Here is a 27,786-nt window from a genome sequence, read left to right as displayed (position 1 = left end):
AGCTATGCCTTAATTGACAAGAGATTACACAGATTCTCACAAATAACATCAAATATGTTTTGTTCCACTTTTACATGTTTCGCTGATTGAATATGTTTACTATACTAAACTAATCACGTTTCATCAAAAACTGGTTAGTTAGTTTTAATTCAATATTATAATCAGTTTTTATCAGTTGTTAGATGTTTTCATCTCCATGGAAACCAATCATGCCTTTATACCAGACTAATGCATTATTACCAAATCACCGATATACTGACAGTGTATAAATATGTTATTAGTATGAGTTACCCCAGACTTATGGGACCTCTTTATATCATGTACAGAATTGTTGTGTGTTTAAAAATTGTATTTCGTAAGTTTGGAATCAATAAAGAACAAATAATCAACGTATTTGCATTAAGCAGGAAAACAAGTTTTTTTATTTATTTAAATGATTTAACTCGCTCTCACATGGAAATCGTGTTTACAAAAATCTGAGAAAAACAAAACAAAAACAAAAACATCACTCTTAGCTTAAAACAGCAACTTTCACAGTTTGTGACGGTCGTGGGACGTTTCTTTTCGATGTCCCTCAACACATTTGTGACATATTTTTTTATAATGCGTTGTTTTACCGCTTGTTGTCGCAAACAAGCAACTATGCATTTTGTTAGAGCGCCCTCTTTGTTCACGGCTCGCAGCGAGAGGTGACCTAACCCTCTTTTTGTGAAGCTGACATGTTTTATTGTTATTATCTGTTTCCGTTAGAACCAATTAGTTCAAACAAATTTACGAGTATATTTGTTCGCTCGTCAAAGTGAATTATAAAAGTGTAACTTTTCATTCGCAGGTAAATTTGATCAAAAATGCATCACGGTCTGCCTCTTGGGTTCGTTGTCATCGCGGTGGTTGTTGCTGCCAATGGTAAGTAGCCTGAGACCGCTCCTCGTACAGTGAGAAAGCAGTTTTGAACCATTAAACATAGCTCTATAGAAAAATTATGTCCAGTAACCCCACTACACTACTATCGTATATACGTAAGGACGAGGCGGGATTGCATCACAGCGTATTGAGAAATGCAAATCCTAAATACGGAACGAGGATGCGATAGTTTCCAAGATGGCCGACGTTGTACAAAGTGGTTCGCGACAATGTGGCCCACGTATTCAGGCCAGTCTCGTTCCCGGTGATTTTTACACCCAAGTTTATAGTCAAACTGAAAGCGTTTGTCGCTCTGTATATTTTTGGTAGGTAATATAACTAGATAATGTATTCCAGTTTCGCAATATTTATTTAAGTATTATTTTATAAAATATAATTTTAAGTGTATTCCAGTATAATTCAAATATAATTACTTTGCACACAGGTGTGAGCGCCCTCACGTGCTACTCGTGCTCCTGGAACTCCATTACAGGTGGTGACGACGACTGCAAACACATAACAGTAGGAACAACCGGGACCGAAGTGTGCGACTCCTCGGACGACCAATGTGAGGTATGTCATGCGTTACATCCATTCAGTAATGATGACGTAATGCACAATGACGTAGGAATAATAACACATGCGCACAGTTACCCTCCTCCCAGTGATCATCCGTCCTCGTCCAAGGAATTAAAACGTATTTATAAAATTGTTATCACACATTGTTATCTCAGCTCTCGACCACAGTCACCGCACCAAGTCGTGGGTCCCATGTGGCACAATACATACAGCATAAATTACTTTTTAATATTTTTCTTAACATGACTTTCGAGCACGCGTTTTACACCGACTGTGTTGCTTTAATGGAGATGTCTATTTTTAAAAGAAAGTTGATCACAAATCACATGGCAGTGTTCTATTGGTTTATAAAACTTTAATATGTAAAACCATAGCATGAAGCAATAGTTTCATGGTAACATGAAACAGCGTTCTGATAACATTGTGTGTGTGTTACAGAAACGTAACGAGAATTGTGTAAATTTTTGAATTTTTTTTATTATAAAGTAACAATTTCATAGTTGGACAACAATGCATTGTTGTCAGTTTTTAAAAACCAGATTATAAATAATTCAGAGTTATAAAAAATATGACACGGGGGCGATATATAGTTTGTCATCAATTTACAAGTTGTTATTTGGCATACTCTACGTCATAGGAACCAATGGGAAAATATATACCACTGATAACGCCATTTACTAAAATACATAATGCTCTCGAAAAATAGGCTGGCGACCCCAAAGTTGATGATATTATCTTTATATTGAACGGGAGTACAATTTATTACAAAATAAATACATTCTGGGTATTTGTATTAACATGGGTCGACTTTGAAATATTTGTCGGTTCTTCACAATATCTTGTTTTCACTGTTTTTGAAATGAAAATTCTTTTTGTTCTGTTCAACAGCTTTCGGTGACCTATGCAAACTATAATCCCATCGACGTTGAAAGAAGATGCAGTAATTCTTGTTCCGAAAATGAAAACATCTACGCAGGGACTGGTAAGTTCCAGCGAATGATGAGATTTGTTGTGGTAGTGCGCAACATGCATGTTAAAAGTAATCATGAAATACTCACTTGATTAAAATGATGTAACGGAACCCTCTTATCGCCTTGTTCCACATTTGAACCATTTCGCGCAAAAATAGTCCTTGATACTGTGAGACTTTCTCTAACCAGAACCAACCAAAAATGTCAAACTTTAAAAAATACCTTTGATCCAAAACCTTAACCACTAGTGAAATGTTAGTGAATATAAATTATATAAAATAGAATTTTGATAAAAAAACATTTGTTATAAAATTGAAATTAAAATCACGTAAAATGGCCGCCGAACTCTCGTTGAAACGAACTCTCGTAGAAAGCGTGTATTCAGGTTTACAAACGATTCTTCTCTGTTGAAATCTGAGGTGAGCAAAGGCGATTGACGGCTTGTATGGGATATGAGTGGGTCAAGGTCTCAAGTTCAAGAGCTTGTCACGAATTAGACTGACATTTATTCACAAATGAATATGACTTTTAGGTATCTTGGTAACGAGGTAACATAGGAAGAATGCACCTGCTCGTGTTTGCGTTTCTGTAAAAAGCGCCGCCTGGTGTTGTATTGTATTGCTTTTGTTTTTGTTGCTCCTCGTGGAGGTTGCATACGGAAGGTGTAACTCTGAACAAATGTAATACTACTTATTGTCACTGGCGTCGCTCTACTCTATGAAAGCGGCCGGTAACTCCTGCAGTACGAAGCGAGGTCATCTGAAGTACGAAGTAAACCGACAGACTGTAAAGGCATATGTAGGGTTTATAAACCCTAACAACGAAGAACTGTTCCCTTCGAGTCCAGCTGTCGGAGATTTCGTTCACATGTCGATATGAGAATTATAAAATGTAATTGTTTTTATTTTGTGGACGGGTAGAGTCAGCCTTTAAAACACCACAATAGTGCTGCCATTATATTACGATAGAAAGGCAGGTCCGGTAACACTGGGCTTGCGCTGGTAGCAGGTGTTTCTGACAAATTCTGAATCAGTAGATAGGCATTATTCCTACATTTTTAATAGCTATCCCATTGACCCTTATTTTGTCACGTGACATCTCAGTAACCCTTGCATAATTCTGAAGTTTCTATCACCGTACGTGTACAGTTTGTCGACCCTAGAAAAACCTGGCATGGCCTGGTTGGTTTTACAAAATGTACAAAAATAAAATAGAACAGTATTTGGCATACTCGGATGCCTCGTTTTCATTTTCCCACAATGCAATACACTTGTAATACACTCACGTTATGATTGAACGCAACAGCGCGGAAGAAGACGGTATACAATACAATTGACAAAATGTTTCAAATATTGTGCAACATAATGTACGGCATCTCTGTTTTGATTCGCATTTATTCTAATTTGAATAAATTTAGACCGATGGTGTTTCCCGTATCGGAACTCTTGCATCATCTACTAAATATAACATTATTAGTACGTATTGACTAATCCAGCAGCGCTTTATACAAATAAGACTAAACAGTTCAACAAATGTGATTTGTAACACAGGCCCTGATTTGCTGCTTACGTTTTCAATCCACCAGGTGCGACCAGAGTAGTTTAAGTTGGACTATAGGGACGACCATGAGGGCGCTGTTCATAATCGGATGCGATGACGTCATACGAACAGCGCCCTCATGGTCGTCCCTATAGTCCAGCTTTAGCATAAATAATGACGTCACAATGGGAATTCGTGCATAAATTAGCATAAATGAGGAGCAATGCCTTAAAGGGGATCATTTGAATGAGGATGACGTCACAATGGGATATTGTGAATACGTTTGCATACATAAAATTGATGTGAATACGAGGTCGTGTCGAGGTCATCGTGAATACATTTGCATAAATTACTATCAATTTTTTTAATTATTTTTAATTATTTTTAATTATTTTTAATTATTTTTTAATTGGACAGGCGTGGACGAAAGATTTTTCAGAATGTGTCGTAGAGGGCGCTCACACACGCACACAGACACGCTAATAAATACACATCATTTTGAAAACTAACAGAGTTTATTACACAAAGAAGGGAAATCTACTAATGAGTAAATAATCAAAAAGAATGGATTAAAAACTGAGTAATTGAAATTGAGTATATAGAAAGTATACATTTTGTTTTTGTTTTGTTTTTGTTTTTTGTTTTTTTGTTTAAGTAAATAATCAAAAAGAATGGATTAAAAACTGAGTAATATAAGAACAAAAAATGACATTTTGAGTATATAGAAAGTATACAATTTGTTTTTGTTTTGTTTTGTTTCTTGTTTGAGTAAATAAACAAAAAGAATGGATTAAAAACTGAGTAATATAAGAATAAAAAATGACATTTTGAGTATATAGAAAGTATACATTTTCAAATGCGGATAAGTATTCGATTATGATAAAAACAAGAAAACACGAGTAACACCGAAAAGTCAATACACACTTTTTTTCTAATCAGAATCGCTCATCTGTGATAAAAAGAAAAAAGAGAAATAATATGAAATCGATATATATATATATATATATATATATATATATATATATATATATATATATATATATATATATATATATATATATATATATATATATATATATATATATATATATATATATTTATATACATGTGAAATTTCAAAAGCATAAGTCATCTAGTAAAACTGCGTGGGAAAAAATATTTGTCATAAATAGGGAGGTTGAGTCCGGTCACGTTTTCGATATATCTGTTCACATAAAGGTCATTCAAATGTCTATCACGCGTAAAAGAGTCGGCTACGGACTTCATAGGTTCCCCTCGACATCTGCGCAGCAAGTAATACAGGACGTATTGACCACACACTGTAGAGAACGGAGCTTGTAGTATTTGATGATTGTAGACCCATGTACAAACGTTTTTATCGAGAAATCTCTTAAATTCCACGTAGTAGGGTTGACTACCATACGAGTCAAAATATTCTCCACGGTAGGGATCCTTCAGATAAAAAGCCACCCAATGTGTCCCACCTCCGCTACTATCATCGGTGTTTGATACGAACGCTGCGGGATACTCCAACACTTTAGCCTTAGGCAGTTGATCTCTAGCATAAACGCCAAAGAACACGTTTCTAGTGTACGGATTAGTCGACAGAATACGATTCAGTTGATTCGTGTCCATCGCAGCTAGAAATCAGTCAATACGTTTCTGTCTCTGTCAATCTCGATAACGTTATCGTATTCAGCATAAATCAAAACGGACACAGTCTCAGTCAATGCTTGTCTGAACTGAATCTCAAGACCAATCTTTCCTTCTTGTATCAAATTGAGGTGATAATCGCTGGCCGATTCGTCGGGAGTGAGGTCAAATGCGAAGATTGTGTACCCTTCGGGATATTCGTCTCGAGTGATGCCGTTGCCTTGGTCTTGACCCATTTTATTTGTACCGGTAAATAGAGTGTAATAAGCCATGATGCAACTTCTGCCACCAGCTGCCGTGAAGTCTGTCTTCAATGGCTTTGCGGGAACTTGCTCGCCTCTAACATTGAGAACCAGTGATGTGATACCGTAATTCTGGAAGTTGAATGGATTGGTTTCGTAGGATCCGTTGAAAGACGTATTAGAAACCAGACACAGGATGATCCTTTTGGGCAGCTGACCGAGGAAGATCAAATCTTTGTTTAATGACATTGTACCAGCGGGGATGGAAGCGATTTTCATAACGCATCGATCGATGGGGTATTTTGCAGTACCCTGTTTCAACGCTTCAACGTGTCCCAGTTGTACGCTGGGGCTCAACTTGACTTTTCTCACTAGGAGGGTAGCATCGGTGATGACTACTTTGAATGCTGGATTTTCGGTTGAACTGATCAAGCAGAACTGATTTTTACTTCGATGTAATTTCAGTCTAACTTCCACCCCATTGAGTAAATACTTTGGTTGAAAAAATATGTCCCCGTGTATTCGTCCGATCATGTCGACCGTCTTACTGAGTGATGTATATGCGTATCGACGTTTGAGTCCCATGTTAGCGTCACCATCATCAGCCCTTGGGTTTGCAACATTCATTTTTCCAGCGGTGTCCTTCTCAAATATCGCAGCACCAATCTGCGTTGATTTGGCATCGCCTCCATAATTCAATAGCGTTTCGATCATGGCTCTGTAAGAATAGGTGGGAGATGCATCCGAAATCTGCTTTCCATTTAGGTACACGTCGATTTGATTGAAGAGGGAATGCAACAACAAGTTTGCAGGCCCTACAGTGGCGTCCGCAGCCAAATTACTTCCATTTGCATTCGTGATTTTAGCCTTGATGTGCAAAAGCGTAGAACCAATATCGATGTAGTCACTTCCGGCCGAAGGTATTACAAATTCGATCGGACCATCGGCTATATTCGTGAGTGGGTTTACCTCTTCGTAACTTCCTTTTTCGATACTTGTCTGTGTCGGAGGAATAGTAAAGAGATCGAGTTCCGTCTTTGCGCATTCACAGGAGTGTTCGTGTACAAAAGCCATGATGTTCAGTCGAATATATCCGGAGATCTTCTCCTCTTCTTAGCCTTGGAAGAAATGACACGTCTCGTTGTTGTCTTCTTTCTTTTGATGGTGCGTCCTCGCCCCGTTTGAGAGGGTCTTCCAAATAAATTGCTCAATACCGAAGAAGTAATTTGACGACCCGCAGTCTTTGCTCTACTCGAAGCCGCTTTTTTAAAGTTTTTCCCTTGTACAACATCACCTAGAATACCCAAACCGGCATCGAGCGCTGGTTTTGCCACTGCTTTCAGACCTTGTGTTAACAGAGGTGCGGCCGATCTCGCCAATCCAGAAAACATACTTCCGATTCCATATCCGCGTTGCAGTCTCGTGCCAGAAAATACAGATCCTCGTCCAATCTGATTCATGTAGTAATTTCTATAAACCCCCACGTGAGGAGTGTAAGGTCGATGTCTGTTCATTTTTTCTTCACACTAGCGAAGGACGAGCTTTGCGAAAACTCAGCGTCACGATCACTCGTCCGCGTTGAAATGGCACCTTCTCCCCCGTATCAGACCTTATATCAATCTCCACAGTCTCAAATGTTGACGTTCGAATCGGCAGGAAGTAAGGTTTGTTGTAAGTGTGATTGACGCTATCACCGTGGGTTCCTTCAACATTGACTATTCTCAAGAGAGGTACGGAAACGTCACCGACCATTTGGTGTTCGACCATATTGCAATACACGTAGAGGGAATACAAACTTCTAATGTCGGCAAGGTAGGGACTAGTGCGTCTTTCGTTTGTAATTGTTGTATTTGAGGGAAATCCTAACAGTTCAGCCAATCCACCCATCAAGATTACACGAGCTCCTTCTTCAACCGCCACGGTCACTCTCCTTGACCTCGAATTATATGTCATCAGTATTTCATCTGGTAGACCTTTTTCTCGAATCGCATCTAAAATCATTTCGATCGAGTTGTAGTAGCCCGGATTCAATTTCAGTTCTCCGTGATCTCTCATATTGGGTGAGGCATCGTAAAAGATCCTATTTTCGTCATGTACGACGTTGTACCACGAATTTGGGTAGTGGATGTCGGCCAATGCTACTTCCCAATCGCCATCTAGCGAAAGCATTCTCGGTAGTTTGACAGTGTATTTTGTCAATGTGTTGTTCGGGAACACATCGAGCGAGGCATTACTAGGGAGCGTCAAAAAAAAATCCTTTCCAGACATGATGATCTTTTGAAATGAATCGGGTCATCGTGTGTGTGAATGGTATTTATAAACGTTGCAAGTCCCTGATCCAAGAATTAAACGAATCATCATACCCACGCCACTTAACGAAATATTCCACGTGACCTTTACGTTTTCTCTTGCGCAACACATTCTCCACAATGTACAATGCATCGTCGTCTTTTACTATTTTCTGAAGTTCTTCTTCGTAGAAAGTACCTTCCAACATTTCGCCGTTGTAATCTGAAATTTTGTAAACAGGTGGTTGTGTGTTGAGACGTCCAACAATCGTGAATACCTCTTCGGTCCAATTGGGTAAGTAACCTTTTTTGAAAACGTGTTTGGTTTTACTGATTCTGACTCTGTCACCGAGTTTATAAATCTTCCTCTTCTTCACCCCATTTTTCTCTGTGTTTAGATCACCGTACAATATGTCTCTGACCTTTTTCTGGTTCGCGTAGGTAACGAGTGAGGGTTTGGTATTTATACTTCTGTGATGGGTATTGTTGTAAGAACGTACCATGTCGTCTAATACAGGTAGATAAGTCAACGTGTTGTTCTTCGTGAAATATCTGAACATTTTTCCCTTGATGGTTCTGTTGTATCTCTCCACAATGCTGGCTTTAGTCTCATTGCCTGTAGTAAAGAACTTAATGTCTTCGCTCTTGAGGTAGTTCTGAAAAAGTCTGTTGGTGAATTCAGTTCCTCTGTCCGTGTGCAAAACGTCAGGGCGACGCCCCTTCCCGAGTATTTTCCGAAATGCCTCGACCAAACTCGCCCCTCTCTTGTCTTTCAGAGGTACGACGAAAGCATATTTTGAAAAAACATCGATACACGTCAATAAGAACTTGTATCCACTGTTGTATCTGGATATCGAGGAGAGATCGCATAGATCAGCCTCCCACTGCTCGTCCACTTGGAAAACCACCACCCTCCTTCTTTTAAAGGACCGTCTAGAAGGTTTGTGCAGAGTATATGTATCCTGTTTACTCAACCACTTCTTCACGTCCGACTTGGTTATCTTTTTTCCTCTCTTTGTTTTTTTTACGGCAGCATAAAGGGAATTCAAACCCCCGTAACTTCCAGGACTTTGGACATCGTAAAACAGTTCGTCTAGGACGGTGTCCATCTTCTTCGTCATTGTTTACGGGTGTGGTTATTTCACACGCGCAGAGGCAGTGGATACGTTCGATAAACGAAAGCAAAGCAGGACAGCGTGGATCCATCACGACCGACTGAACCAAAGTGAGATCTAGCGGTTGCGATGAGGTTCTATTTAATACGTCACCCACGTGTGTCGAGGATGAATGGGAGTGGAAACCACATGGGGTCCACGTCTCTTCGGAACTCTCCCCTTGAGTGTGTTGGTATGCATGTAAGACCACCGATCTGTATTGCCAACAAGGTCTTGAGGTACATTTGACATTTTCATAACTTCGGCAAATTCTCTCCAACCTGTGGGGGTGAAATTCTTCCTTTTACGCAAGAAATCATTGACTAAATCGATGATGTGCGTGCCTGGCACGGATTGTCCATCAATGATTAATTCACCATTTTCACCCCAGTCGACCCGTTGGTTCTGTTTAACTTTCTGTAGTAGAAGCTTCGCTTTTCTCTGCATGCTCTTGGGAACACTTTGTAAGACTTCGGATGTAATTTGATCTGGCACACCATCTTTGTCGGGTTGAGATTCCTGATCGGCTACAGTATCAGTGTTGGGTAATTGCTGCGTAACGGAGATTGGAATCGGTTCGTTTTTCTTCTCCCGCAACAACAAGTACTTGCGTAGAACCTGTTGGTACAGTTTGACTTTTTCATCTTCAGGCAACTCTTCCATTTGCGTTATGTCATTCATGTCTCTATCCAGCGAAGTCAATGATTTCACCACAGGTCTCGTCATTTGAGCATTCTGGCTTTGGATGGTAGATAATAGCTCAGCAGGGACTAAAGCCATCTTCTTCACGGATTCCATCTATTTAAGACCTAGTAGGGGAGGGAGTATGCTCGAAATTAAGGGAGCAATCAAGGCGGCCAGGAAACCTCCTTTCTGAACCAGAATTTTTTTCTTTTTCTTGACTGGAGTTTTCTTATTGGACAGTGCTCGGAGATGATTCACGTACAACGCCAATTTTCTTTTCTGACTAGGTGATAGCTGGACGTTCCCTTTCAACACATTGAGCGAGCATTCACACAGACACTGTATCAAGTCACTAGAGGCTCCATCAATTATCCCCTTTTGTTGTTTCGAGTTGGCCTTGTGCAATACAGAGAGAAAATCAGCGTTCTTTCGCATGCGGGATGACATGGTGAAATGACTGACGATGAAAGACTGTCTTTTTTATACCTTTCTCACATACACTATCGGTACTTGAGATGAAAGTATGTTCGTTCGAATGCGTATTTCCTCAGGGGTGTCTGGCATCAGATCCACGAGGAGGTAACCGTGAGGTTCTTGGGTGGCATCGGTGAATGCCTCCTGAAGAAACTTAATGTTTCCGGGGTACATTTGCTTTGCCAGAACGTTGACTTGTGATGCGTCCCTTGGATTTTTAAACAGGAAAATGTAGTGCGTGTTGAGACTGATGGTTCTCGATTGTCTGCCCTGATGAAAGAGATTTTGCAAAATCAGTATCACGGATAAATTTCGATGGTGAGATCCCTTCGTGAAGAACTGGGCGATTTGTTTATCGTTACCCGTTTCTGTCATCAGATCATCTATCACCAACAAGTTTCTTTTAGCCGGGACGATTATTCTACCAATATCTGGAGGTATCCCTTCGATAAAGCGAATTTGAGGCACTGTCTTCATCATTTCCAAATAGGCTGGCTGAAACTCGCCGTAGCACCAATAGATAACATCTGGTGGTGGAGATATGATGCTGTCACATTGTTCTAATATCAGTTTGACTAAAAACGTCTTCCCAGACTGCGTGGGACCGCACACGAGAGAGGTAAATGGGTGTTTCAATCTTGCATCCATGACGATATCATAGGACCTCGCTGGTTATCGCGTCTCCTTTTACGTTCTTCAATGTACTTTTTCAACATCCAGTTTAAAACAAAATAAGGTAGTGTACATAAGCCAGAATAGACGAGTGATAGAACCAAGTCCGATTTGGTAGAGCCCATGCCAATGTGATTGTTCAAGGTTCAAATGGATGAATGATGGGTAACCGACGATCTAGCTTCTATTTATATATTCTTTGTTTTTAGAAGCCGTATGGGAGGGTACAGTAATCATCTTGTATCACCCGTTTGTCATACACTAAACTGTACGTTTTAACTTCTTCTCTATTGAATATTCTATCTCTCTTGCGCGTTATTTTTCGAGGGTCTTTGACGTGTAGAGGACCGCTTGTTCTCCGAACAAGTCGATTCATGGAGTCAAAATTAATTTCCAGTTGATTTCTGTAATTGAGGGTGAATGTCTAGACCAATGGAAAAAAAATGAAAATATATTACTGCAAATACCTTCTAAAATTAAATAGCAAAGCAAGAAATTTCGCTAGCCTGCTAGAGTTGGGAAAATATCCTCCCCCATAGCAACTAGATTGAAATATTGGATCAAAATAAATAATTCTAACCCAAACTCGCTAGTTCACGAAGCTCACAAACTTGGAATACATATTGACGAAAAGGGAAAAGACAACTGGGTAAAAGACATGAATCAAAGTAAATAGCAAACCAAGAAATTTGGCAAGCCTGCTAGAGTTGAGAAAATATCCTTGTAAAAGACATGAATCAGATTTTAGACAATTTGACTATGGAAAAAAATATTTTGGAATACACATAAATCTCAGGATGACAAAAAAGAAAATCGTTGAAACATTGACAGGTAATTCGAAAAATCCTTTAGAAATTCATAGCACAGAAACATTACACGATGCAAATAAAAGTACACATCATAAAAACAAGTTACGAACTTACAGAAAAATTAAAACAGAATTTGCATATAAAAAAATATCTCACCACAATCAAAAATCTAAAACATAGTGCTGCGCTAAGGCGAAACTCGGAATAAAGGCTCATACCCTTAAAATGGAAAGGGGGTAGATATAATAACTTTATAGCTGAAGACTAAATTTGCCCAGTTTGTGACAACTAGAAAATTGAGAACGAAAAACAACTTCTCAATTGTAATCTATACATGGAGGAACGAAATAATCATGATTAAAATATTAAATACAATAAAATCAACTTTAGGACGGACGATGAACACCTAACAGATATACTAAGAAGTTAAAATGACAAAATAATCATTGAGCTAGGAAAATTCGTCCACATCTGTTTCAGGTTACGACAAGAAAAAAAACTAAAATACCAGATGTCTAAACCAATCACAAAATAATTTGTTTTTCTTTACATTCAAATGTTTGTGATTTTATTATTGTTACACATTGCTTATTTTTGTTACTTTATTGTATATAATCTTATAGCTGAAGACTGAATTTGCTCAGTTTGTGACAACTAGAAAATTGTGAACGAAAAACAATATCTTCTCATTTGTAATCTATACAATAAGAAACAAAAAAAAATCATGATTAAAATATTAAATACAATAAAATCAACTTTAGGACAGATGATGAACACCTAACAGGTATACTAAAAAAGTTAAAATGACAAAACAGTGAACGAAAAACAATATCTTCTCATTTGTAATCTATACAATAAGAAACAAAAAAAAATCATGATTAAAATATTAAATACAATAAAATCAACTTTAGGACAGATGATGAACACCTAACAGGTATACTAAAAAAGTTAAAATGACAAAACAATCATTGAGCTAGGAACATTCGTCCACATCTGATTCAGGGCACGATAAGAAAAAAAATCCTAAAATGCCAAATGCCTAAACCAACCACCAAATATTTTTTTTTTTTTGCTTTACATTCACATGTTTGTGATTTTATTATTGTTACACTTTGCTGGTTTTTTGTTACTTCGTTGTATTTCCAACCAAGATCCCACGCATGAATACGGTTTCAATTTTAATTATTATTGTGCAAATTAGATGGTTGGATATTGACATCATGGTCAGTTTACCACCTCAGTTATCACATCGTGCTTTGTAAATATTTGAAAAGCTCAGTGGTCACAGATAGTGTTGCTAACGCAGCACACGCACGCACTCTTTCGAAGGGGGAACTAGCCATGTTGTGTACGGCCGCAGTGAGTTGAATTGAAAAGCCCGCTTCAAGTTGTGTACGTAGAGTAATAGATTATTATAAATTATATTAGACATAATCATAATCGCAATCAAGAAGCAGATCTTTCCTCACCGATAAAATAGCTACTTATTGCTGACCCGTGTTTACCATGTTGTTAGGACAATTTGATTCATGGCATTATTCAATACAGGAGTTATGAAACGCGATCAGACCCCATTAAAACAATATCACGCGTCGTGCGTTACTTCAATAATAACACCCAGCTGATTTGAAGACTATATAGTTGTGTCTTCAATTATTATTTCAAAGGCGAATATCTTTCACGTATACACTATAAACATTACAAACGGTAACATCGGTGTAAAGTATTTATTTCGAGAGCAAGTCAACACTGTTCATAATGAAAGAATCGACAAAAATGGCAAAATAAAAGAAATATCTAATCATTCGAACTACAACGTGCATACATACATACAGTATTTTGAGGATCGTCGATTGATATTACGCCATATTGCAAGTGATACTATTATGAATGAAAGTGTTAACGAAATGTAATGTGCACGCACGCATTTCTCGTCCACCGGTGCCCCAGTCACGTCAAACAGTCGATTTACGAGAGTTTAAACAATGCGGTCAGGATATTATAATTGTATAGTGGAATCTGTCTAATGGATAAGCGAGTGCTCTCTGTACATCTTGGGAATAATCAAAACTTAGCGCATTTTATTAAACATGAATTAGCATACAAAGTGTATGCCATTATTACTGGTCGATGTTCGCCATTGAAAATGCGTACGTGTTTACCGTCAAAGAACAAACTACGCACCATCTCTATAATATGAAACATTTACGATTTCTTGACCCGCTTCCAGTTTGCTTATTGAATCTACAATGATAATAATAAAATTTCATCTCATTCTTTCCAATATAACTGTTTATTTTAAATTAGTGGTAAAGACATAATCGAGTATAATTTATAAGCGGAGTCTGAATTTGTCAATGGTATACGTTATTATACGTACTGTGATTCAGTAGTTTGTTGGTAAAAATAACAAGTTTGGTATTAAAATATGTATAATTTCAAAATTTGGTTAATTTTGTCTTAGAAATATGGGTCAATTTCTCGAGCTAGTAACTACAATTGTCTCTTTGTAGCCAAGCCAAGGCCGTTACCTCGAACAGGAGATCGTCTATAATGTTTCTTTTTTGTCGTTGATCGTGGAAATCTGAATCTGGTGGTGTGGTTAGTTGAGTGATTTCTTTTGCCAGGCTGCTAAGGATGTCAGCGTAATTTGTGACGAATCATAGTGCTTCATTTAATTTGGTTTTGAACCATTTGAAGAGAAACTCGTTGTTTGAAGCATCGGCTATGGCTCTCAATGTTTTGAGGTTGACTCTGTTTTTCAAATGGGTCAATGTATTTAATACATTCTGTTGCACGTTCGAGCGGGGTCAGCCCCTTGTCATTTGACCATTCAAATGTAACGTTCGTTCTTGCCTCTTCTAGTATTTCGAAATCGTGGATACTCGAAATGATGTTTAAAAAACGATGAATGATAGTTTGCTGAGTACTGCCATTTTATTAGTGAAGAGAGAATGAACTGAATACTTCGTTTTGATGTTTGACTGAGTAAAGATTGAATCCTAAAATTTCGCGATTTCGGTCGGTTTTCCAGTTATTGTAAAATAAACCTTCAAAACTAAACTATTGATTGATGCATTACATTCGAGCGGTACACTGAATTACCGATGATATAAAAACGATCAGAGTGGTGGAATGTTTCTCGTCTACATCGATCACAGATATAGATCGACGGCGTGCACAGTCTTTGATTCGGCCTGAATTGAGACAAGGCGTCATACACCCTTGGGGTGTGCCTTTTCAGACAAGTGAATTGGTGACGGACTGGAATCATCATACTGCCTGGGTCAGATTCATGTTGACTGAATCAAGTTGACCCAGTTTTTATCCCCCAAATAGTCAATTTCGAGTATAATCGTAACATTGACACGGAGAACGCGTCATTACGAGATTGAACGTGTTTTATTTCAAATCCCTCCGCTGCGGGGCATGTTTTTTTAATGACGTGGAAAATGACGGTAGTATTTTAGCAAAGGCTAATTGATAAAAATAATTTAAGCACAGTCACTCTACTAGGAGTCACTCTACTAGGACGGTTAGGAAGCTCTATTGGTTAAAGGTGTGAACGAGCAGCTTCTGAGAACCTATGCTGGTCTCAAAACTATGACGTATTTGTCATTGGAATGCACTATTTTTCACCATTATTTATTGCGTTCGATGTTGCTCGAGAAGACCCTCGAGAAGACCGTGAACTTTTTTAAATTGTGCTTTATTTTTACATCAAACTACAATCTCAACTGAACTGTGACTAGGAGTGATATTGTATTTTTTCAGATGAGCATTCTTTTGCAATCTTGAAGATGCTTTACTCGAGAAAAACGGTGTTTTGTTGACAGTCTCTTTGTCTTGATCTCTAACAGTCTTTCGGTCCGTAAAATAAACCCCTCACTCAGTTTAGAAACAATTTTATCGCTAAAAACATTGATGTCTGCAAACCTTTACAATATTCCTTTGTCCATTCTCGTATTTTTTGTGTGTTTTTAGAGTCACTTTATGGCGAAGTTTTGCATGTTTTCGTCTATGGAGGTGGTCACCGTGTTGCTTTATTGCATAGTTTTCATAGGAGGTAATTGGACAAAAGAGATTTTTGATTGTCGTGCTTTCATATCCCTCCATTCGCTTTATTTGACGACTGATACAAATCCCGTTCAACATGTTTTGATTCAGTCGAGACAGGGGCGACTTTTGGGGGAAATTCACTAATATAGTATTCTATTAACTATTTATAATTTCAGAATGCCATACAAGACAGCAAGATTTTCTCGCGAAAAACGTGTATATACAAAGCATGTTCATTTCCGCATTTGAGACTGCTCTTCGTTGAAAGGTCAAAGTGCCATGTATTGCAATGCTTTGTGGGGGAAAATGACGCAACTCTCGCACTGTCTCATGATTTATCGCGTGTTTTCCGTCGCCTGTTTAATGCTAATGACTTCTTAACTCGTTAACACCTCTCTTGTTTCAATGTTTATGGAGACAAGGGTGGGTACAATAGAATGACGCGGCGCTTCCTAACCGTCCTAGTAGAGTGACTGTGGTTTAAGTCAGTGAATTGACTGATAGTGCCGGGGTCAACAGAATGTCGAGTCATGTTATCAGTATCCCATACACGCAGGTCGAAATTCACGCTTTCAACTTGAAACTCGATATCCCTCAGGCTGTTTGTGAGTGTTCATGTTTTAGATAACATAAATATACCAACATCTGTTGTTTATCATCTACGTGTGAGGTCTATTTCACGTTGGGAACACTTAGGACTAGACACGCCTTACATTTAATCTTGTGATTGAGTTCAGACTGGCATTCACAAGTGTGCTTCGGAATGATACACATCGCTTATATCAAACACCGTTGATATTCGCGAGTGGAACGCGTTGGGCCACTTTCTGTCTGAAATACCCTTACCACGAAGACTATTATGACTCGTACGGTAGTCATGTCATGGAATTTATAAGATTTCACGTACGTGGATCTACAATCATCAAATACTTTCAAGCCATGTGTTGCCAATACGTCCTGTATGACTCGTAGTGTCCATGAGATGAACTTTTCACGGAAGGTCAAACTTGGTCTACCGCCTTTGAATCTTTGGCAAGAAGCGAGGACATATTTTCTTCGTCGAGGGAAAAACGAAAATCGCTACGTTACACCGTAAACTCATTCCGTGTGATGATTATGTATGTCAAAAGTTATTCTGTGAAACGATCAGGTAATTATACATTTTAACTCATAGTAGCGTAGTCCGCCATTTTTTTGAAAAACAAACTGTACGTCGATCAACCGATTTTGCATACTTTGCATTTTAGCGGATTGATGACCGCAGTTTTACGGGATAATTCATACTATTAAATTTTCAACACATAACTTTTACTTTCTTTATATAACTATCGGTTTTTAATATTATCCTCTCTCTCTCTCTCTCTTTCTTGTACGACAGATGAGCGATTCTGATTATAGTGATGGAATAAAAAAAAAGTGTACAGACTGCTTGACTCATTGAAAGGAAGTAAGAAATGTAAAAATAAACAACATATGTATATATAGAATGAATTATTTTTTATTGATCAATGTTTACTATTATTGGCTTTTCTCGTTTCTGTGTTTTAATCGAATCGTTTATGTACTCGTATTTTTGTGGCATTAAAAATAAATTTAACCACGCCGCACATTTACATGTATCTACGTATTTTTCGAGGTGTTAACAAAGAAATATTTAATCACGCTAAACATTTATACACTACGCAACTATTTTCCTTACTCACATCGTATGTTTTTTTGTGACGTTAAAAAAATACTCAACCATGTCATAAATATATACTCCATGTCAATATTTCATTCTTGTTTACTTCTTTTGTGCAATAAACTCCATTAGTTTTCAAAATGACGTGTATTTATTAACGTGTGTGTGTGTGTGTGTGTGTGTGAGCGCCCTCTACGAAACATTCTGAAAAATCTTTCGTCCACGCTTGTCCAATTAAAAAATAATTAAAAATAATTAAAAATAATTAAAAAAATAATTAAAAAATTGATAGTAATTTATGCAAATGTATTCACGATGACCTCGACACGACCTCGTATTCACATCAATTTTATGTATGCAAATGTATTCACAATATCCCATTGTGACGTCATCCTCATTCAAATGATCCCCTTTACGGCATTGCTCCTCATTTATGCTAATTTATGCACGAATTCCCATTGTGACGTCATTATTTATGCTAAAGCTGGACTATAGGTACGACCATGAGGGCGCTGTTCGTATGACGTCATCGCATCCGATTATGAACAGCGCCCTCATGGTCGTCCCTATAGTCCAACTTAAACTACTGACCAGATTGACAGCGTCATTCCGTAACGGCCATCTAGAAGCGAAAACAACTGACCATCATCATATCTCTTTATGTTTGTCATCAAGTCACCTTCATATTTCTTTCTCGTCAAAATGGCATGTGTGCTCACTTGTTTGGATAGATTTTCTGATACACCTTCGCTATAAGCCGCGCCGTCTAGCGGCAAAATGCATCTGGTATATCAAAGTAACGTTCACAGATCAATACGGCATGGACGATGTGAAGGCGTCACAGTACTCATTTGCTTCTTTGGAGCACGTCGTAATTAGAGGGCGAGTTGTATGGCCCAGTGGGCTAAGACTTTTCCACGAAATGAAACGAAACGAAACCCTAAACCTAACCTTAAATTTTGAACGACTTCAAACATCGCCACGTCACAGAAATTAATTTGTTCCCACCTCTTTTTCGCCTACTTTGCAGCTCGATTCATTTGTGATGACATGACGAGACAGCCATTTTGGAATTGTTGAACACTGATGGCGCTGTTCATTTCGTGTTTCACAGTGTGAAATTTTCTCAGATATTATTAGGCCAATAAAAAAAATGCGGGTTAGGGGTAGGGTTAGGGTTTCGTTTCGAGGAAAAGACTAAGCCCACCCAGTGCTTCACGGGGCACACAGCAGACTACTAATTGTTTTTTTTGCACTAACGATTATTCATATCTTCTTTGTGATTACAGGTGAGGAGACGAAATGCTGCGATTCGACGAATCTTTGCAATTCCGAAGATGGAGGTTTGGCTGTTAGAGTTTCGGTTATGACTGTTTCCATAACGACCATAATCTCGATGTTTTCAATTTAGAAATTAGAAGAAACACGTTTCTTTTTGTGTGTGTGACTTTTGATATTGCTGTAGTTATAATATTTTTTGTAAATTCGTGACCACCTATTATAATATCCTAACAGTTCACTGTATTATAAAAATAACAGTCTTTATATATATGGTAATTTGTGACATCATTGGTATAATATAGAGGTATTGCGTTTCATTACTACTCTCTTTTACCTTTATAATGCGGTGACGGTGAATTAAAAATATAAACTTGTAGATACCCGAAATAGTTGTTTGAATTAAAATCATTTTTTTTTCTTATTTTGACCAACTTTGAAGTTTAGAATGGCTACCAGGGTAGTAGAGTCATTGTTTCCATGGACACAAGTTCCGGTACCATCGTTCCATGTGTTTTTTTATCTTATTTATTTGACGGCACATTTCACTCAGCAAAAGTTCTGTTACCTTTGTCCATTTTTTAGTAGCTAACAGCGTCTTTCGGGCATAAATACATGTCGTTTGCATGTTCTGAGGTCTTGGACATCATATTATATTGCAGGTCTTACACCAGGGGACAGAAGACGTAAATGGCCGTCGATCTATCGTTGAAAGGAACTCTCGTTAAAAGCGAGAGAGCCATGTCCTTCATGATTTCCCTCCACCATCCACCGATCCAAATATCATGGTTGAATATAACGTGGGAGTAGTGTACGCCATCGAGGGTAGGGATGGATTTAAGGTCTGCTAGAGTCTCCATAAAAGCCGATGCACCATCTTGAAAGTAGCCAGTTTCACAAATAAAACAAATGGGTCCCAAAAACAAGTTTCGCTGCTAGTAGGCGATTGGCTGCTCGATGTTAATATTTCTCTTGAAAAACAAATATCTCACAGGAAATGAAAAGAAAAGAAACACATTTGATACTGAAATGCAAAACTCACAATAATGTCACCTTGACCTCCCGGAGTTTACAATGATCAACCCCTTAGACGTCAAATCAAAAACAAAATCTACACATAATTGTCCGCAGTCTTTTTTGTGTATCTTCATCCGCCATACGATCTGATGTGTAATTTGAATTGTTAATCATACAGTCGTTAAAAAACGACAAAAATACGCTGTATTTATTTTTTTTCAAAATGCATCCATGGCCACACGCGTGGTAAAGTTAGCCACGCAGTGTACACACCTGTTTTGTCACAGGGGTTTGAATATTTCTAATTTGAGACGAATTGTTCTTCCGGTTTCACGTGATCCAAATTTAATTTCAAATCACGGACAGCGTTCGACAATTGACCTCATGTTTTCACAAACAAAAGGGAGCCTATATATGGGTACCAGTTACGCCGAATTCACAGCAAATCTCACCTGGGAACGGGAAACCTTTGTTACATGTGTGTACGTGTAGGAATCGTAGCGATGACGTCACCTACATATATACCAGGTGTGAGCGGGCAGGGAAGAACAGCGCTGCTTCTCCGAGATCAGAGCCACGGTCTGATAACCCCCTCTCAACATAACACGTGGAAGTAAGTATGTACAACTTCCGTTCTTTGAATATTTTGTCAATATCAATCGAGGCATCAATGTTTGATGATAAGACCTTAAATTTCTTGGTGTTTATCAAACGGCGTCATTCACATCGATGATCGAAGAATCAAACAATTGTTTTGTTCCATTACATCATTATGGCTTTTGTATACACAACAAGACGCTTTTCTCCGGAAAGACTTTCCATTGTATACCCCATATCTGATCATTACTATAACCCTACCCTCTACCACCCCCTAATTTAATTGTATATATATATATATGCCCTGAGAGCATCGAGAATGATATATATTATTTAATTGGGGGTGGAGGGTAAGGATACAACGAAAAGTCTTTCAACCTTCAAAATAAACGTATAAACTAATGTGGCGATGTATTAAATTTGCACTGCCTTAATACATTTTAGAGAGTTCAAAATTTTCTCTGTATCGTGGCTGTCTTCTGGTCGAATCCCTAATATGGTATATTGGCCAGATTTGAAGACTCGGTTTTGTGGAAAAGTGCCTTTCTTATACGAGCTACATCATTATCATTTATTCAATTGCTCACCTACGTATCAGTACATTTTTCGGGGAAAAACAAGTGTAAACAGACACCCATATAATAAAGTATATTGATCCAATTTGTTGCTGGAAACGGATTTCAAAATGTAGTTAATTATTATTTTTTTAAAAACATTGAATTTTGAATAACCGAATGATGCAAAAACATTAACAAACATGATGACGCGGTGGACGCTCTTACTGTTAACAAGTGTTTGCTAATCACAAATAGCCACTGTGGTGCCGTTTACCTCATCGTCAGCTGTATATTGTGCACGTGGAATTTCACAGGTTTTTAACCAATCCAAACACAGAGGCGAATAAGTTGTTTTCAAGTACATTCCAACAATATCACGCAAACCAAAGGTTGTGTTCAGACAGTTAAGATTCGATTAAATATTTAATATATATATATATATATATATTCGAAAAAAAGACATAGCGTATTTTATCTTTCGTGGGTGCCTATGGTGAAAGAGTTTCCATTATGATACTTATCTCCCACAATGCATCGCACATATGTTCAGTAACGTGCATACAAAGTTTATTTTCGGGTATTTTCTGAGCATTGCGATTTTATCTCGATAGACACGGCATTCGCGGGCGTTGCTAAGACACGCACCACTGTACCGTGCATTTCTACGGGCCCTGTGCGAGCTGCTGTGGAACGCCAGTCGAAGAGCTGGTGAAAGTCGATAAAACAGCGCAAATTCCACTATGAGAGAATTCTGAGAAAACTACATAATAAATATGTTCAGTTGCACATTTAGCATTGTCGGGTCCAGAAATTTGATGTTCGCTCCCGAAAATAGAAGCCGGTGGGAGCCGGTGTAGAATATATGATTAATGAAAACTCTACGCATGCGCTAAGATTTACCTGTACGTATAGGTACAGGTGCATACGTTAGGAAATATTTTTTTTTTATTTTGTCATACTGCTATATTTATTGATAAATTTATTTAACGTACACAAACATAAGCTACTCTCGGCAAAGTTGTAAATCGTCAGTCAAAACAGTGATGACAAATTGTTCTTGAGATTGGCAAAAATTCTGTAAAATCCGTAGAAACAGTTAATTTCCACAAAGCGTCACGCGCTTTGCAAACCCTATCAACAATAAATTTGTCCTTTAGTCTCCAGGGGCAGTAACACAAATGAGACATGCTGCAATTTTCAAAATGTAAAGAAAAGGTTAATTTATTTGTGGTTTCCATGGATACTGAGGTATTAGGGCTTTATTTCAATTGCATGCTTATCAGAATGACATGAATTGATGTTTGGTAATACCAGTTTTCGATTACTATAACGACCGTTGTCTACGATCCGTCAACAAATTATCTGAAAATTATCAATGTTGACAGGTAGGCGTGCGTGGAACACGATTTGAAACTGCACAATGAAACAGCTATATAGCAATTGCGACTTCACGATACGGTGTTTCAGACGTTGTTTTGCGACCGTGTGGTCATATACAACTGAGTCCGACACGCGTGGTTTGGTAAGAATAGTAATAATGTGCCAGTGGCTCACGTAAATGAAATTGGATGCGGCAAGACCCCAGTTGAGTCGAGGTATATTCACAAGGCAGAGTTTGACAGGTCAAAAAACTCCGTAACGTCAACAAACTGCTCTCTGATTGGCCTAACTGTCTGACATGGTTTCGTAGACAATCAGCCACATTCTTGTAAGTTGCCTTACATGGACTCCAGGCTCGTGAACTTGTTCCCGTGACACAAGCCCAGACGACGAAGGCAAGATACGAAGCTGCATAGTTTTGTTTTGCCAAACTGACATTTTCCATGGATATGTCCGCAACGTAGGTCCTCATAAACAAAATACAATTCAACTTTTAGATTCCTGCTACTTGATATCCGCACAATGTCCGAGTCAGTGAAGAGGACGGCATCACATTATAATGAGATTCGAAAATATATTGTTTTTTCTACACTGCCACCTGAGGCCCCGTCACTGTGGATCAATTACTGGAAAACAATAGTATCTGTATATTAAGGATAATAACTGTTTAACACATCATATCAAAAAAGAGACATGTAAACACAAGTTATTGTACGTTCATTCCAATCGCTGCAGACGTCTTACTGCGTTGTGGGGCCCAACCGGCGTATACAACTTGTGTAAAAATTCTCAGCTGTTTACAAGAATTTCGAACGCGTTCTGACGCATGCGCGGGTGACGACTCCCTCGCTTTAATATTGCTCGAAACGGTGGACACTTTTTCAACAGTTGATTAAGAACTTGGCAACGAGTCGCTGAAATATAAGAGTTGACTTGCGACCTTCTATATAACCAGAATGAATTGACAGTGCTAACTAACGATGGGACGTACTAAGGTTATCAGCCCTGTATAGCGCCCTCACATGCCTATCGCTTTACAAACGCACGTCACAGGCAAGATAATTTCTTTGTTCGAGTTTCGTTTCAGATAATATGGTTCAATCAGCTAGGTGGTTGGTAGTCGGCTTATTTATTGTTATGATGCCAATTCCCGGTAAGTTGACTCATTATTTTCCCGTGGTGTCGTGTCGCGTTCAAGGCTCACGACCGATAAAAGCATTTACATTGGAATTTTGACTTAAAACGTACAAACAATGAATCGCAAGAATAAGCAAGATGCAAAAATCATTTTACACATTTTGGAACCGTGTCTTCAACCCTTCGGCACTTTATTTATTTTCAAACAATTCGATCAAGACACATCTGTATCCAACAGAGCACTGTTGTCATATTGTCCAAAATTAAGGTATTGTAGATTATTACAGACACAATTTCAAAATATGCACTAAAGTTTTTAGGAGAAACTCGATTTATGGTTAGTTGAACATTGCTCATCTGTTCTTGTGTGGGGCAGACTTTGTGACTGCATATGCGTAATTGCATACTCTCATCGGCTATAGTGCAAAGAACAAACTCTGCTTCAAGTTGATGGTCTGTTGATGTGGATATTATGATCATTGTTCAATTGGAGACCTCGTTATATTATGTACGCGGCGTTTGTGTGTATATTTCATGCATATTTGATCCCGCAAGGAGTATGACTAAGAAATAACTTAAAGTACAGGTACGAGAGGTATATACTATATTTTGATCACGTGATCTACAAACGAACGTTTTACCTACCTACTCCACGGTGTGAGAAGTTACTAAAATTGAACAATTTTACCAGATAATCTTGGATACAAGTTAAATTGCAAATAATACCGAGGACTATGTGCTCAGTTGTGACAACGTGGACGTAATTTGCATATTATTTGAATAATAAAAAATCAGAAAGCTTTGAAGGCATATGACACAATAAATCAAAAAAAAAGAAAAAAATCATATAGAGGAAGTCCTTCAAATAATCATTGAGTCTACAAGTCACAGCGGTTTAGGTAGATTTTCTCTTTGTTTAGAAGCGTAGAATACAAATTTTGAAATTTTAAGTACAGATGAGTTGTCTGATTTGACTGATAAAATAGAGGGAAATATTTTTTCTAAGATTTTCATAACGTATATGGTGTTCATCCTCAACCAACCCTAAATAACATAATTTACAGATTTTCATATACCTCGGTATGTTTAAATTACGATTAGGTTCAACCCGGAGGTTACGAGACGACGTTCTAAGCTGACATAGCGCAGAACGCGAACTTGTTATATTTAATTAAATGCAAATATTTTTCACACCCAAAATCGATTTTAAAATTGTTCAAGTTTAGAATAGTTTTTGAGATCTGTAAACCAAGTTAGTTTGTACATATCATGAACTCTTTGGAAGCACTATTACAAAACGAATATAATACATGTTTGTTCAGTCCAGTGTAGTACTGGTCCATAATGGAAACACTCCATGTCAGTCCAGTGTAGTACTAGTCCATAATGGAAACACTCCATGTCAGTCCAGTGTAGTACTGGTCCATAATGGAGACACTCTATGTCAGTCCAGTGTAGTACTGGTCCATAATGGAGACACTACATGTCAGTCCAGTGTAGTACTGGTCCATAATGGAAACAATCCATGTTAGTCCAGTGTAGTACTGGTTCATAATGAAGACACTCCATGTCAGTCCAGTGTAGTACTGGTTTCATAATGGAGACACCACATGTCAGTCCAGTGTTGTAATGGTTCATAGTGGAGACACTCCGTGTCAGTCCAGTGTACTACTGATATATAGTGGAACCTTGTTTCGTTGATGTATGGGTGTACTTGCACCATTGGCGTAGATGCTCATAGTAACGTTTACATTGTAATGGGAACAGGATTCAAGCATTGGGATGAAAATAATAATAGCCCAAAATACATAAACTATGTTTACTTACCAGCTATATGGTGTTTTCAATGTTATGCTTGTGACTGGCATAATTTTCATTTGAACGGATACGCTGAAACCCGAGGAGACATCAACTGTGTAGATATACACAATGGGAACGTGTCCACGTCGTTGTGTGGTGACGGAAGAGTTTGCAAGGTTGGTTATCGTTGTTCCCTTCTATTTATTGAGACTATGTTTTATTTTTAAAGCGCCGCAGTTATCTCACCGCGTACTGTTCAATGTGGGTCTCGCGCGACGTACACAACGCGCGTGAGCATATATTGTTTGTTCACGCAATATTCGAAAGCGCGCACAGATTTCACGATATCTGTGGTCCTTTAATCATATTTCACCTCTGGAATTTAAATTGAATTACGATGTTATTTTTCATGGAAGAACCGTTTTATCAAGCTCAGATATGCCAAAGGGCCTCTGAGAATTCCTTTAATGCCATCCTAATGGTTCCTTTGTGTCCCTTAGGAAATATTCCTATTACTGAATGTTTTCTGGGGATGTTTGAAATATTCTTTTTTTTTACCGTTACGTCTCTTTCCAGCTCGCCAAAACTTATTACAACAGTACCCTCACAGTAGTAAGCCGCTCCTGTGTTTACGAGTTTATGTGCGAAAAGAAACGAAAAGAAAAAATGGATGAACAGACAGGTGGCGTATCAATTGATATACTCGTACATTCGCTTATATTGAAAGTAACTTTGTGTGAAATAATGATGTCATGTAAACCTTGGTGGACTGCATCTCGCCCACTGAGAAGACGCCGCAGGTGACCCCGGCCGTTCCCTTCAGCATTTTGGTAGATCCATGTGCAGAGTTAGATCCGCCATTTTCATGCAAGACGATGCCCTTCAGAATTGTTTGTTTTTGACTTCTTTCAAGTTCACCTCAATTTTACACAAAATATAGAATTGAGTCTATTTCAGATTAAATGTAACACTCGTATTTATAAACTGTCAGGGAGCCCTTACCCATACATTTTGCGTTTAATTAAATATCAGGTTTTCAACGCGGGCGCTGCCCCGTGAAGTGTCGCGACACAGACTTGCACGCAGCTGGACATAGCGGCGCCAACATACAACATATTTCCCACATGTTCTAGACAAATTCTAAAAAAAAGTTTGAAAAGGACTCACAGCAGTTTGGCATTTTGTGATTTTCCATAGATAACAGAACTTTCTATGCCACTCTGCTCGTTTTTATTGTACGACATTTTCATTTCAGATCTTGAAATGGACGTGGTGTGTTGTTCAACGAATCTGTGCAACGGTGCGCGAAATCTCGACCACCCAAGTCACATGACTGTGATCTTCGTCTACGTTATCTGTGTATCGATGGTTTGGAATTGAGGGCGCCTTCCTACTTACGTAATATTAACGACAACTCGTGCTTCGTGGATTACATGTCACCTTCTCTGGCAGTATCTTATTTTTATCTTACTTTTTTTTTTGAACAGTAAAATATACTATGAACTATATTGTTTTTATTTTTTGGAAATGTAATTTTAATTTTATATTGAACAAAAAAATTGTTCTATTTAAACGCGTTTATCAGTGTCTACTATTTTAAATAAAATCACTCTTATTGGTATGTGGTGTCTCATTTCTTTAAAGAGATTTTTTAATAGTCAAGGACTACCGTGGAACTGGCGAAAGATCGGACATTGCAGTAATAAGTATTCTCAATTTTCACATGGCGTTCACTGACTAGGGCGCCATCACTGGCAAGTTTCTTACTATCAATCACTGTTCGCTTAGGGAGTTATTTCCTTGAAATAATCAGGTCATTCTCAGTGATCAGCCGCCACTATTTCTGCGCATGACTACAAATCGCCGAGTAATGCCAACGAGCTCTTCGTAATAAACGAAAGCGAAGACGATGATATAACACCACCGTTGTGTCGGCTGTACAGATTGTATATTTGGCGCTTTTTTTTTCTTTTCTGTTCGGGCACGGTATCGTAGAAATTGATAGAGAAAGACAACATCTTCACCAGACAGCAACGCTAAATATTTGTAATTCATAATACATGACGGACCAGCAGTCGACGGAAGTGCATGATCAACTATACTCAAATTAGCGCGTAAAATACATGTTTACGAACAACAATCTCAGTTTTTTGGACTGTTGTCTTGTTATGGCGGCCGTTACGCCCATCTACATCGATAAATTGTTAATTCTGCAGCTTAATCAAAACCGTTGGTTGTATCATTACAGCACGGCATCGTGTCATAGCTGTGTAAGTTGTGTTTAAGGGTAATTTGATGAAATTATCAAAAAC

General features: G+C 38.2%; 2 protein-coding genes and 1 long non-coding RNA gene across 5 annotated transcripts; all 3 read left to right on the top strand.

Annotated features, from left to right (window-relative positions):
- The first annotated feature begins 830 nt into the window (after positions 1-830).
- LOC102806302 (uncharacterized) lies at positions 831-19,410 on the top strand. The gene is made up of 4 exons (XM_006822651.3): positions 831-906; positions 1,349-1,476; positions 2,371-2,464; positions 18,998-19,410. Exons 1-4 carry the CDS (start codon positions 849-851, stop codon positions 19,117-19,119), a joined length of 402 nt encoding a protein of 133 aa, XP_006822714.2. The 5' UTR covers positions 831-848; the 3' UTR covers positions 19,120-19,410.
- Positions 16,486-17,638, top strand: LOC146745792 (uncharacterized). Its single transcript, XR_014929510.1, has 2 exons — positions 16,486-17,177; positions 17,406-17,638. It is a non-coding gene; the product is annotated as an uncharacterized LOC146745792 (long non-coding RNA).
- Positions 19,411-20,487: 1,077 nt separating the features above from the next.
- LOC144361221 (uncharacterized) lies at positions 20,488-27,095 on the top strand. Of its 3 annotated transcripts, none has more exons than XM_085499549.1 (5): positions 20,488-20,616; positions 23,614-23,690; positions 25,505-25,650; positions 26,051-26,156; positions 26,730-27,095. In XM_085499549.1, exons 1-5 carry the CDS (start codon positions 20,507-20,509, stop codon positions 26,852-26,854), a joined length of 564 nt encoding a protein of 187 aa, XP_085355675.1. In that variant the 5' UTR covers positions 20,488-20,506; the 3' UTR covers positions 26,855-27,095. The 3 variants fall into 3 exon arrangements, with proteins under 3 accessions (XP_085355675.1, XP_085355677.1, XP_085355676.1); XM_085499551.1 differs by having other exon boundaries at positions 20,506-20,620; positions 23,625-23,690; XM_085499550.1 differs by having other exon boundaries at positions 20,507-20,616; positions 23,625-23,690.
- The last annotated feature ends 691 nt before the right edge of the window (positions 27,096-27,786 follow it).

This window comes from Saccoglossus kowalevskii, chromosome 5 (assembly GCF_978046115.1).
Source record: "Saccoglossus kowalevskii chromosome 5, keSacKowa6.1, whole genome shotgun sequence".
In the NCBI taxonomy this organism is placed as follows: Eukaryota; Metazoa; Hemichordata; class Enteropneusta; family Harrimaniidae; genus Saccoglossus; species Saccoglossus kowalevskii.
Note: the sequence above shows the minus strand (reverse complement) of the source record. Positions and strands in the feature narration are given on the sequence as shown.

Coding starts and splice junctions, on each gene's coding strand:
- LOC102806302 (XM_006822651.3), top strand. CDS start 849: ATGCATCACGGTCTGCCTCTTGGGTTCGTTGTCATCGCGGTGGTTGTT. Junction 907..1,348: donor GGTGGTTGTTGCTGCCAATG/GTAAGTAGCCTG, acceptor CTTTGCACACAG/GTGTGAGCGCCCTCACGTGC. Junction 2,465..18,997: donor AAACATCTACGCAGGGACTG/GTAAGTTCCAGC, acceptor TTGTGATTACAG/GTGAGGAGACGAAATGCTGC.
- LOC144361221 (XM_085499549.1), top strand. CDS start 20,507: ATGACGTCACCTACATATATACCAGGTGTGAGCGGGCAGGGAAGAACA. Junction 20,617..23,613: donor TCTCAACATAACACGTGGAA/GTAAGTATGTAC, acceptor TCTTTGTTCGAG/TTTCGTTTCAGATAATATGG. Junction 26,157..26,729: donor AAAAATGGATGAACAGACAG/GTGGCGTATCAA, acceptor TTTTCATTTCAG/ATCTTGAAATGGACGTGGTG.